A 13,631-nucleotide genomic window follows, 5' to 3' on the forward strand; every position below is an offset into this window, starting at 1 on the left:
TACTAGTATGTTTTATCTGACTTGTTCTATCATGTATATACAAGGCTGTTGAACTATCCAATATATATAGTACATAACACTTTTCTGGAATTCTAGCTGCCTTTTACACTGCTCCACAGTAAGGGCTCCTTCACATTTCAGTGGTAAAAATCCAAAAAAGGTGAAAATGTTGTAAAGGGTATACCTGGCATTACACTGCATGTACAGTACTCCCTAACTGCATCACGTAGATGTAAAGGGTATACCTGGCATTACACTGCATGTACAGTACTCCCTAACTGCATCACGTAGATGTAAAGGGTATACCTGGCATTACACTGCATGTACAGTACTCCCTAACTGCATCACGTAGATGTAAAGGGTATACCTGGCATTACAGTGCATGTACAGTACTCCCAAACTGCATCACGTAGATGTAAAGGGTATACCTGGCATTACCCTGCATGTACAGTACTCCCAAACTGCATCATGTAGATGTAAAGGGTATACCTGGCATTACACTGCATGTACAGTACTCCCAAACTGCATCACGTAGATCAGAGCACAATATCAGAGTGCACCATGTTTGCTGTACTATTTGGAAGTAAACCATTTAATAAAATAGTACAGCTCTCATTTGGGGTTATATGAAACACTGCCAAATTTAGACAATGTTTCAGGACTGCAGAATAGTTCTAGGCCAACAGAAAAATACTAGAGAGCAAAAGACAACTTAGAGTATGAATCAATGCACTTTAGTCATATCATTACTCTTTAAACTGCCCTGTGCAGTGACAGCATGTAGCACAAGGCTTGGAGTTTTTATACATAAGGCCATTGTATTCATCTGACTTAACCACTATCCACAACTTTATGCCGATGACACGGCTACCAGAATCATTTGAATATTTGCAATAAGGCAGTACAGATAATTCAACAGCCTGTACAAGCACAATAGACAAATATGGGAAATTAATACCAATTAAAATGTGTAATAATCCACTGCTCCGCCTTATAATGTTAACTTCATTATAAAAGTTATAGTTTAAATAACACAAAGCATTTTATATAATGAATATTAGGCCAAACATATTTTACCTTTCAATACTTTAAGAACATAACTGTAGTTAAACTTCACTGGAAATTTTGCTCATCTTGTGAAGGAAAAGTTTAAGCTTGTATATGGAACATTCTATAATAGAAACCTCAAAGGTTTACTTCAAAGAAAGAGTTAACTACAGCATAAAAAAAAACAAAAAAAACCCAGAACTAAAATAAAGAGGAAATTTGAAGGTTAAAATGTTTTCTTCCATGTAGTGAAGGCAGTTAAACTCTTATTTGGCATTGCAGGAGTTAAGCAGGGAAGGCCACAGAGGTAAGGTGAGCGAATGGGCCCAGGGCAGTGAAATAGCAGACAAGCTATGGCATCAACTCAAAGTGTAGGGCGATGTCAGGGCAATTAGACTTGCACCATGCTGTACTGTGCAGCTCTGCTGTCAGCCTTAATCTGTGCTGTGATGGGCAGCACGAAATCCAAGGAGCAGACCACAGGAAGCACAACCAGTGAACCCATATTGCTTTGACAGTTGCACTCATCTAGAAATAATGTAAATCGCTACTTAAAATGTATACATCATGACCATGTGCTCTAGGAGGAAAACAATCTAATAAAGGGCTGAGGGACTAGGATAAAAACCATTGTGATGAGGGCTGGGCAGAATCGGTACTATTTTCTTTTCTTTAAAATTCGTCACTCTTTATTCTGTTGGAACGCCTGGTAGATATTGTCTTGCTTTTTGTGTTCTTGGCTTCCAAGGCTTCCTTGAAGAACCTGAATATGGAGTTGAAGCTTTTCCATGAGGTCAGCTCGTGACGCTCAGTGCCTGTGAAGAGACCGAGGAGAGGTGGAATGAGTAAGTGAGAAGAATTTGCTGGTTGTTTTTTAAGGCACAAATGTTGCACGCATTACCAAACGGCCTTTACCATCACTTTCCTAACATTTACCTATGTGCCACCAGTAAGACCCAACAGGGCTCATGCATCATAAATGCCCACAGAAAAAGCATCCTTATGTTATTTTTTAAAGATGGGCAGCATGGCCGAAAACATTGGGTGAAGTAAAACACAAAAACTTTCAAATGTTTGTGTTATGCGATCCTTTATGTAAGTATATTTGCTCACAGTTACAGTACCTAATTATCAATGTTAAACACTTTTTATTTTATATAAAATACATTTCTTTAATGCCCAGTCTACCAGCTGACATAATGACACATAAAAAAAAACTATTTACAAAATCATGTAACTGCAATGCTGGTATTGTCCATAGCAACAATCTAGATCAGGTCTGATTTATAAAGCACTTATGAAAAAGCAACAATGTTATTAATTGTTATATAAAGGACACCTATAATCTCTTTATAGGTGCCTGTGGAATGGTTTTCATAATTAATTTTCATACTTCTACAACTGCAAAAACTTGTCAAGTTCATGTCAGCTACGTAACAATGTTTTAAACATGCCTCTTGGTATATGTATAATTTAACAGTTATAAATATCATGTTTCACTTGCCAATTACTGGTAGATCTCGACTGATATCAGCACTGAAGCATGTTATACAGATTTTTACATCATATGAGATGGGAAGTAGGCTAATAGTGTGATCTTGAAAAAGAATATTGTCCTTTTGGCAAGAACAAGTTTTCTGTATTCTGTTACAATATCTTCTAAAACAAAATGACGTACCTTATTTACAAAAAGGTGCAAAGTGCTAATTAATTGTAACCACCTTTCATATTATCACCTTTCGTAAATAAGAGAGACTATTATTGGTGTCAATTTTTACAGTCAGAGGTGTCATCTTAACTTGTCATTAGTCAGGCACACTGCTTAATGTTCCTAGAAGAAACTTTCAGACAATGAAGACTCTATCTTGAAGGTAAAAGTGCCCCTACACATGGCTGTTAACATCTGAGCATATGTTGCAGTACACAGCACAGATTGGCACCTAGTGCAAAAGCAAACCTTTATGCTAAAAAAAAAAAAAAAATCACTAATAGTATATTGTCAAAACGCATATTTTACAGTTATCACAAAAAAACAGTTTTTTTTTTAAATTTTCTTTTACACAGGCTCCAACATGTTTCAATCCTCGGGTTCATTTTTTTTTTTTTTATTTATATTCGGAGTAAAAAGTGGACATTTTTCAGTAATTTTGAGAAATGTCTAAACCAAACAAAAAGAATTAAAAGGACAAGTTGGAAAATAAAATTATTTTTATGCTTTAGAAATTATGTAGTTTGTAATGCAGCTATGCATAAAAACATTACAATTTTTAGAAGTAATGTTTCATTACTCTGATCAACTACAAGACTTTACTTGCTATTCATTATCGGTAGTATTACATGTACGATATCTTCATTGTAAAGAAAGCCACACAAGCAGTTCCTTTGGATATTTTTTTATTTATTTATAAAATGTATATGTGAGTGTTGTTTTTGTGCCACATTCTTACATTCTTTGAATTTATTTATCTGACAGCAACTGGATTCACAAATCCAATGAAAATTGATTACCCTAAAATAAAATTACCTTTTTCTTTTAGGTCAGTTTGTGATTCCAGCTCTATAAAAATGAATTAAGTAGCACTGCACAAGATACTACCCCATTCAAAAATGAAAATATTTCCTCTACACCTATACACAGCAAAAGTGGGTAACTTTAAACAGTAAAGTACATTTGTCACCTAACATTTCCCAGGATTAGATATACAGTATATACACTAAAAAGAATGTTGTATTTTCCCCGGGATTAACAGCACTACGTTGCTGTTGTAGTAACCCCATCTCTTGTTTCTCCACATACTGTTGATGAAGAACACAGAAGATCATGGACAGTTCACACCCACAACGAAAGTAATAATAATAATACAAAAAACAAACAAAAAAAAAAAAAACAACACTTTTGCACATTGTATTAGTAAAAACATATTTTGACCCCAATTTCTTTAAATGTAGTATTTATAATAAACACTTTTATAAAATTTATTTATGAATGCAAAACTACTCCCTTGCTGAGGGTAAGATGGGAAGGGGAGATTATTGAGTCTCAAAGGGTAACAGTTAACAAGGGCAGACTGCATAAAGAATAAAGGTTATGCAAGCCACGTTGTTAAGGCTAAATGTGTACTGGTTACAAACTTTAGTTCACTGAACGTAATGTAATAAATCATATCTAGTTCTTCAGCCAAAGATAGAAGTTTGATGAGATATAAAGAATACAAAGTAAAGGCAGGACATCATTTGAGAACACCAAGTGTGATAACTAAGGCTTCACAAACAAATACTTTTTCCAGATAATATTCGTACGGGATGAAAAAAAGAAAGTTCAACTTCAACCAGGTAAATGGCATCTGGTGCTCAACACCCACATTAAAAAAAACTCTACATTTTACCAGAGCACGTAGACCCACAGGCACTGAGTGGTCAATTGCGCTTAATAGAGGAAGTTATCCACCTAGGTCAAGCCAAAGCCAAACAATCAGCCCAGCTCTCCAAGTGAGATCTCCTCCACTTTCCGGGTACAGCATTGCCAAGTATATGGACATACACGGAAACAAGCGCCTCCAATAATGTAGTAAAATATAGGTAATTTTATTTTAAAAGGATTAAAAGCACTCACATGGTATTATGAATCAAGAGCTTTTTACCCCTGAGGATGTTACATATGATCTAACATGTAAGGAAGAGGTCAGGACACCATCTTGGTTAATGGTTACTTGTATGAGGCAGGATTCTTATTTGGTATACAGAGTGCTGTTTTATTATTTTTTTTTATTCTAAATACCATGTGAGTGTTTTCAAGCCTATTGAAATTAAATTGGCTATGTTTTACTACACTATTGGAGGCGTTTTTTTCTTTGTTTTACATCCATACACTTAGTATGCTGTACCCGGAAAGTGAAGGAGATCTCATTTGGAGAGCGGGGCTGATTGTTTTTTTTTTAAATGTGGGTGGGGAGAATAACCCAAGGCTAAACATAAGAGCCCTAACCAGGACACAGGAGCCTTAACCGGGTCACAGGAGCCCCATCTGAAAAAATTAAAATATAAAGAAAAACACCCCTCAAGAAAGAACAGACCCTCTTAAACAGCAGCCTGAAAAACTCTGTGGCCAAAAGAAGCAGCGCAGATGCCAAAGTATCTACTTTGTAGAATTTTGTGAACATATGCACCGACGACCAAGTGGCCGCCTTGCAAACCTGAGATATTGATGCTTGATGACAGGAGGCCCAAGAAGTACTCAGCGCCCGAGTAGAATGCGTCGTGACTAGGCAAGGAGGAACCTGACCTTTAACAGAATAGGCCACCATCTGTCTTATCCCTCTGGAGGTGGTAGGCGAGGAAGTGGCCAAGCCCTTTCCTTGGTCCGTCCATAACCACAAAAAGTGAGTCTGACCTCTGAAAGGACTTCGTAGGTACCAGATACACCCAAATCGCATGAACCACATCCAAGGTATGCAAAGAAAATTCCTTGGGATCAGCTGGCTTGAGACACAAGGAAGGCAACACAATGTCCTCATTCAAATGGAAGTCAGAGACAACTTTGGCCAGGAATAATGGGCAGGGACGAAGAACCACTTTATCCCTATGGACTAAATAAAAGGTACTGTAGCCCCAGGCAGGGACAACATTTAGGGGAACTCGGCTGTGAACTCTGCACTGCTGCACTCTCTGCACTGCGGACCCCCGATCTGCACCATACCCACACGCAGTAGGGCATGCACCTAGGGGTCTCACTGGAACCCCCCCATAACATCAGGGCAGGACACACACCACCCCAAGACCTTACAGAACATGAATGGCTGGGGAGAGCCCTCAAGGGTCTCTGCCGCCTGCCCTGGAACCCCCCACAAGTCCACGGGGGCAGGGGGGAAGCCCACTCAACCGAGGGACTTTAGGATGGAAGGAGGGAACCCGCCGGCAGTTCCGACCATCCCAGGAGGATACCCGCATCCACCCCAAACTGCCAAAAGGGGAGAGGAGGGACTATACTTACCCTTCCATGGTGTGGGTAACACTCCAGACAGAACTCCTCACCACCAAAGTGGGGGAGCTGTCGGCCAAGGGAACGATGCAACTCGGACCAGCACCCACTCGTGTGCGACCCTCCGAGGCGATAACTCGCAGGCCAGCCTCTGTCTGTGAGGCACCGCTCACTGGTTGGGCTGGGGAACCACTGGATCTAGATTATCCAACCCTTAACCCAGCCCGGCAGTTGATTGTAGATCTCCCAAGGGAAAAAAAAAATGCAAGGAAGGAGAAAAAATTGCTAGGATAAGAGATCCCAGCAGGGAGCCTAGGTCCTTACTCCTGACTAGACAGATTAAAACTGGTAAATTAAAAGAAAGAAGAATCAGCGCAAAATGTCACTAAAGGGTGGGCCACATATATAGGACTAAACCTATTCAGACAATAAATATTCACAGAAATTCTATAAATACTGTGTAGTTGTCCCGTGCTCACAATGTGCAAAATAACTCTTGCTGTAATAATTTAACCAAAGTATATAAGGTGCTGATTATAAAACATACAATAAACAACTCAAATTCATCTCATATAAATTAATATTTCAAGTGATGTATAAAAATTCCAATAAGTGCCCTATAAAGAGTGAACCCCTGCAACCTCAGGTTGCACCAGGGGGTGTGTAGATAGTGAGTGAATTAATCCGTTAGAATCTTAAATGAGGTGGTGAAAGATAAGTTGATAAAGTCACATGATTTTGTGACGCAACGCGTCGGAAGAAGCCGTTGTGACGTCATTTCCGGTCTATGGCCCGAGACCGGAAGTAGTGGAACGGACCGCAACAGCGGGATCCCTGATACTTTCCAATGCTGATATTTCTTCTCACAATTGTAAGTGCGATTTTATTCAATTAATTAAAGCCTGTCAAAACTTACTACACTATGAGAGTCCCCTTTATCCTTCTCTTACGGTAAACGAGTATCTCAGGAAACATACAGCTATTTCTCTACACCGGAAGTTATTAGAGAAGTGACAACATTTCATCTACCCAGCACAATCAGTGTATCTTTATTGAAGAAGTGTTACCGATTGGAATACTTGATCTGGAGGGTCTGCAGGTTGACCATATATACCTGAAACGCTCTTTTTGAGTGTAAATGGAGGTGAGCGGCCATTTCACACGCATGTGGATTTCCTAGCTCACGTAATTTGCTGCACGTGGTTGTCACTGGAAGCACCTATTTAACTGCACTCTTTATGAACTCTTATGAACATTTATTTATTCCAATTTTCATTTATTCATCATTGTTTGAATATCACCCTCCTCCCCCCTGTTTTGGGGTGCAGAATTTTGTGTATTATTATCATCTTTTTTTATTTGATTTGTCATTTTGGGACATTCTGAATTTTCAGAATATCTTGCTCTCATTGTTTCACGTGCTATTCACCTATTTATTTACACTGGCACATCTTTTACTGTTCTTTTCTGAACCCACTGCACAACTAATTTGTGTTGTAGAGGTTCACTCTTCAGAGGGCACTTATCACATTTTTTTCATTATTAATATTTTTTTTCCCTTTTTTCTTTCACCACCTCATTTAAGATTCTAACGGATTAATTCACTCACTATCTACACACCCCCTGGTGCAAACTGAGGTTGCAGGGGTTCACTCTTTATAGGGCACTTATTGAAATTTTTATACATCACTTGAAATATTAATTTATATGAGATGAATTTGAGTTGTTTATTGTATGTTTTATAATCAGCACCTTATATACTTTGGTTAAATTATTACAGCAAGAGTTATTTTGCACATTGTGAGCACGGGACAACTACACAGTATTTATAGAATTTCTGTGAATATTTATTGTCTGAATAGGTTTAGTCCTATATATGTGGCCCACCCTTTAGTGACATTTTGCGCTGATTCTTCTTTGTTTTAACTTATTTTGTTTGTGGTGACACTTAGGAATTAGCGGCAGAGTCCGGGTGTTCCACGCTACTCCCCAATCCCTTTCATCCCTGCCTTTTTTCTAGTGGTAGCGCATAGATTTACCCCTCTTGAATTTTACAGATTAAAACTGAATACCTAGAGCAGAGGGGGAGGTTATATACTAGCTGAGGACAGCCCATGGGCGTAGTCAGGTGCTTTTTGTTCTGCCAAGTCCTACTCTGGGAGGAGGATATATAACCCAGTAGTTGTGATTTATGGAGCGCTGTGCCAGTTAATAAACAAAAGAGAAATAAATGATAAATTAAAAAAAAAACAGCAAATAACACATGTTCCTAACAGCAGGTCACAATTGTTGCTCGTGTATACCTTTAGTTTTGAATAAAACTTCTTATGCACATCTTGGGAGCCCCTGAATTTGGTCATAGGCCAAGGCACAGTTTTAATTAATATCCAAGTCAAACATCTAGCATACTACACCTGCATCCCACAAACTAAGAACCTACCTCACCATGAGCTTAGCGTAGTTGTTTGTATTGTAAAAAAATATAGTATTTGAAATGCAAGTTCAGCATGATGATAATTATGGTGTAAGCAACATACTAATCTGATCAGGTAGGATTTTCTGGGAAACAATGTAAAGGACAACTGTTGGAGAAGAGGAGGTAGTAGAGTTCAATGTGTGACCATTCTGGGACCAGACTTACCAGATCACAGGAGACTTCTACTTCGATATTAGACCAACAGGCTCTGAAAGTATTCCAAAACTTTCATGTAGTGTAATGGCAGAATGAGGGCAAAGAGATATTAATAATTTACACAGTATAATCACCATCTCTCCACCTGGCTTAGAATGAGCATAAAATGTTGTGCCCTCATGGGTATATAAATATGACAAGTGGAGTAAGTAGGCACATCTGCAAATACAGCATGTCAGGCACTGAGGAAATCTTTTTTAATCAAAATAACATTGCTACCCTGAAAGTGGGAGAGATCATACAGCTATTTGCAGATTGGACATGTACCGCTGGATACATATATCGTAGTGCAGACACAAAGTGATCCAGCCAATAAAAGTAAAGCAACTACTTTTCATTGTGTAATGTTGCCATTTACCTCTTTGTGCATTAGAAATCACACACCATAAGGAGCTGCCGAGGCTGTGGGTATCACCACACTCTCTGGATGGCATCTGGCTTGTGAACACCACTCAGCAGCAGGGCCTGTCCCAGGAAGGCTGAGTACAGTATGTCACAGCCTCAGCTGCTCACAGGCACAGCTATTCATTCCCCTTCTGCTCCGAGAAATCTCATACACAGAATAGCTGAGAGTTATTTTCAATTTAATATTGGACTCCAATCTAAATATGTGACATTTACACTTTCCCTGCAGAAAGAGTAGACTATAATCCACGACACAGCAGTAAAAACGGGTTAAACAATATGAGCATACACTGCACGTAGAGACAATATACTGAGCCAGAATCCCCACCTGCTTTGTCAGTTACAGCAAATATATTCAAAAGGGGTGGCAGGTCATAGGTCTTCAAAGCATGTGACTTTGCTCCTTAGTCTCCTGCAGACAGACTAGTGTCTGAGCCTGCTTTCCCTGTGCATATGAAATAGTAGAGCTTATATTCATCCTCTGTGGGTGCTGTGTGCACCAGTTTTTCCCTATGGATACAAAGAACCTGCTTGATATGTCAGCGTATCAAGGACGAGTCTTCATTAGTGGGAGAAGTTCCCTTAGCCCAGAATGTCAATCATGAATGGCCTGTGTATTATCAGAGAGTGAGAGTAAGAGACTGAAGTCCACGGTACGGAGGGAAGAACTGCCCTGAAATGCTGTAAATTAAGAAAAATGATCCCAGATTGCCACTCATGTGAATCATTGCATATGTTTCATACCACAACACTGTTAATGTTAATTCTTTACTCTGTAATAGTAGGTCATTGCTATGGTTACTCTACAATGGTGCAACACTTTTCTTTCCCTTCAGCTATTCGCTCAGTCCTGGTAACCACATTTGTTGCTTAGCAACAGTTTTGTGACAGTATCACAATCTGGGAGAACAACAATGAAGACGTTTTTGCAGCTGAGCGAGGTGGAAATGGGAAAAAATGAGGCCAAAACACACAAGACAACACAATTGGAGGGTTCGCAAATGTAAGTGGGCTGGTCATGGTCCACACGAGACAGATAAAGCACGATAAAATAGAGTTCAGAACATGTGCTTAGGGATACTAATGGATATAATTAATACACCTACCAGAATGTTACCAATGATGTCATGTATTATATATTATATATATATATATATATATATATATATATATATATATATATATATATATATAATGTATATATTTACACACATATATACTATAAAATATCCCAAGTGGTAGTTTTTTTCCATTGCTACTGAAACTTGCATCATTAATGTTTTTTTTTTCTTTTTTAGTTTAAGGATTTTTTCTTTTTTAGTTTAAGGATTTTTGAGAAATAAAAACTATACACCATGAAATCCAAATAAAACAAATCAAGAAGACAAACTCCAACATTTGTTTACTGTTGAATTAATCTATTTTGTGTATTTCCAATCAATAATATTAACAAATGTTGTTGGAATCTTACCAACGAAATAAATATTGTTTATGGCTGACTACAGACAGACAGCTGTTAACATTGATCAACCACCTATGGCTGCCTTGGACAACACATTTTAATATTTGTGTGTGGTAAATAAATGTGTTACTGTCCTCTAGTAAAAAGGAAGTGATAATAAAGTGTGAAGTGGGGTTGCCCAGCCTCACAGTAATAGTATAAAAACAATTAGAAGTGACTATAACTTGATAAAACACTTCAGCAGTGTAAAGATCATTCCATACATTTCAGATATAAAAATCCAATGAATAGTGCAAATACTAATTGTATATTAAGTACATTGTCCCATGATGAAGTAACGTAACGTGACGCAACACGTAGGGACCCTGTGACCGGAAGTGATGTGAGATGCCATGCTTTGCTCAGTATACAGACTATTGTATGCACTGTCTGATTGTTTAAAATGTAAGAGTCTAATACAATAAAGTGTTGTCATATACAATTTTACACTATGGGAGGCATTGTATGCTTTATTCTAACATGTTTCTAAGCGGATGCAGCGGAGGTTTAAAGGAACCAGCGCCATATTACCCTAGATATCGATCTACTGAAAGCGGAGAGCACTGGAGTAACTTGGAAGCTTTTTAAAAGGCCTGCATTAGTTCTTAATGAGGTGAGAGTTCTGTGAGCATGGAGGTGGAAGAGCACTGTTTTAATAATCTAGGAACACATGTCAGGTTTGAAGATTGGATTTGGTTCAGCTGATTTTTATGAACTCACTTAACATACTATTAGTATTTGTCCTATTCATTTACTTTTTATAAATGGAATTTACGGAATGCTTTTTACACTACCGAATTGTTTTATCAAGTTATACTCACTTATAATTGTTTTGATTCTATTACTGTTAGTCTGCACAACCCCACATCACACTGATCTATTTTCAAATAAACGCATAGGTTCACACCATTCATTTAGGAAAAAGAAAGGCTCGACTGCAAAGATTTCAGCAGGTTATTTTCTTAAATTAAAAAAAAATGACCATATTGCTTACAAACATTCATTGTGTGTTATTATTTAGCCCCTACACATGAGATCCCCAAACTTTAAAGAAATTAAAAAGGGACTGTGAGCAATGATACATCTTTAAGATGTTACATTTTTATTAAATATCATGTAAAATTGGTAACTTTTTTTTGGCTTTATGCTTACAAGGGGAAACTTCCAAGAAGGATGCCTTCTGTTGATAACAATGTCAATTTGTTTTTTTTTACTCTTAAAGTGGCATAGAGGGGCAGATATTGGTTTATCCTTGCAAGGATCAACCATATTCTAGGGTTTTCCATGATTCTTACAATGCAAATGGTTCTTTTGATCCTCCGACAGGGAGATTCAACGGAAAACTCTATATAGAATAACCCCTGAATGCCTGAGATATTGTTAAGTAGGTGGGTACCTAGATGGCATTGGTTGCAAGCAATGCTCAAAATTAGGATTATTGGTTGTAATTATCAGGTTTTCTACAGCCACCTCAAAAGCTAAATAGGAACGATCTTCAAAGCAGGCTCAATTGCTAGTGAATATCAGGCAGTGTATGCCCAACAATACCACCAACTTGAGAACAAGACTGAATGTGAGAATCAAAAGGTCAAAACTGGAGAACAAAAGGCAAGTGGAAGCTTTGTGACACTTGCATATACTGTAGGCTCACTGACCAATGACTGCATTTTAACAGGTTTGTACAACAGTGAGGTAGTGTATGATGGGTTAAATAACCACAGTAGGTAGTCTGGGGCATCACTATCAGGAGTAATCCAAATATATCAAGTCTGAATTTTTCAAGGGCATTTGTTATGTTCTAAAGTCTTACTGCACAGTTAGGGGCAGGATACGTTTTAACACATACTATAACTGTGTAGAAATGCAGAAATGCTTTTCAACAGCCAATTGGTTTCCTACTTGATCACTTCCATCCATTGGATAAACAATTTAGTAGTTCTGATCTCCCATTACACTAATGTAAAATATTAAAGTGTAAAAAAAAAAAAAAAAAAAAACACAACATATTACGCAATATGAATTTAATATGCTATATACATCCACCTTACTACATTTGTTTCCCCACAGAGCTTTTCTAAATTAGCCTTTCATTAGCCTTTACTTGAATTTTATATTCACACTTTCAACATACACATTTCATATGCATACCATTAGAAAGGCAAATACAATACAATTACATACTTTACACTAATTTAACTCTGATCACCCTATTATAATTACATACAATGAGATATACATTCACTCTAATCAGCTAGGTTACTTCTCTGCCTTTTCACATGTAAGACAGACAAGGAGTCTTAAGAATGCGCAGTTCTGCTGTTGGGTGAACTGATTTTTTAACACAATTAAAGGAACTTTTGCAAGCCCACATTAAGTTGATTCACTAAAGGCAAATATACTGTGCACTAGAAGTACAGTTGCTCTAGATCTAAGGGGAAGCTCTGCTGATTTCTATCATCCAATTAATCATGTGTAAGCAAAAATGCAGTCTATTATTTTCCTTGCATGTCCCTCTCAGATCTAGAGCAACTGCACTTGCAGTGCACTTGAAGGGTACTTGTGGGTGCACTTGCAGTGCACTTGCAGTGCACAGACTATTTTGCTTTAGTAAATCAACCCCCATTGCCTTTTACAACAGTATAAAAGAACTTGCAAGTATAGAACAGTTTTTGGTAACATGATCAAATTGTACCCAGCATTAACAAGCATTCACAAACATGGCACAACACTTGTATATTAATATAAAATGTGCTTGCCTGCACATACGTTTTATAATGGCTTAGACATAGGTGATGTTGTTGAGAGGTATGATTACTTACCAAATATAAATCTGCCCCAAACTCTATTGACAGAAACTCACCGGACATTGTTAATGGTGCACTTTTCTTTACTTGTCTGTCTAAGTTTGCACTCTACCTACATCCTGCTCATCACATCGGTTCTTCCCACTCCAGGAGCCAGCCATGGCAAAGAAAGGTTATGCTTGTTTGAGTCCAGTCTGACATGTG

The 13,631-nt window shown here is 37.9% G+C and overlaps 1 protein-coding gene across 1 annotated transcript in view; it reads right to left on the reverse strand.

Annotated features, from left to right (window-relative positions):
- Positions 1 to 1,215: 1,215 nt before the first annotated feature.
- The window catches only part of ARB2A (ARB2 cotranscriptional regulator A), a 973,029-nt gene continuing 960,613 nt past the window's right edge, over positions 1,216 to 13,631 (reverse strand). Inside the window, exon 10 of the mRNA XM_082243137.1 lies at positions 1,216 to 1,862. Within this exon, the coding sequence (XP_082099263.1) occupies positions 1,720 to 1,862 (143 nt within the window). The 3' untranslated portion in view covers positions 1,216 to 1,719. The remainder of the gene's footprint in view (positions 1,863 to 13,631) is intronic.

Source organism: Pelophylax lessonae, assembly GCF_965119305.1.
Source record: "Pelophylax lessonae genome assembly, chromosome: 1".
Lineage (NCBI taxonomy): Eukaryota > Metazoa > Chordata > Amphibia > Anura > Ranidae > Pelophylax > Pelophylax lessonae.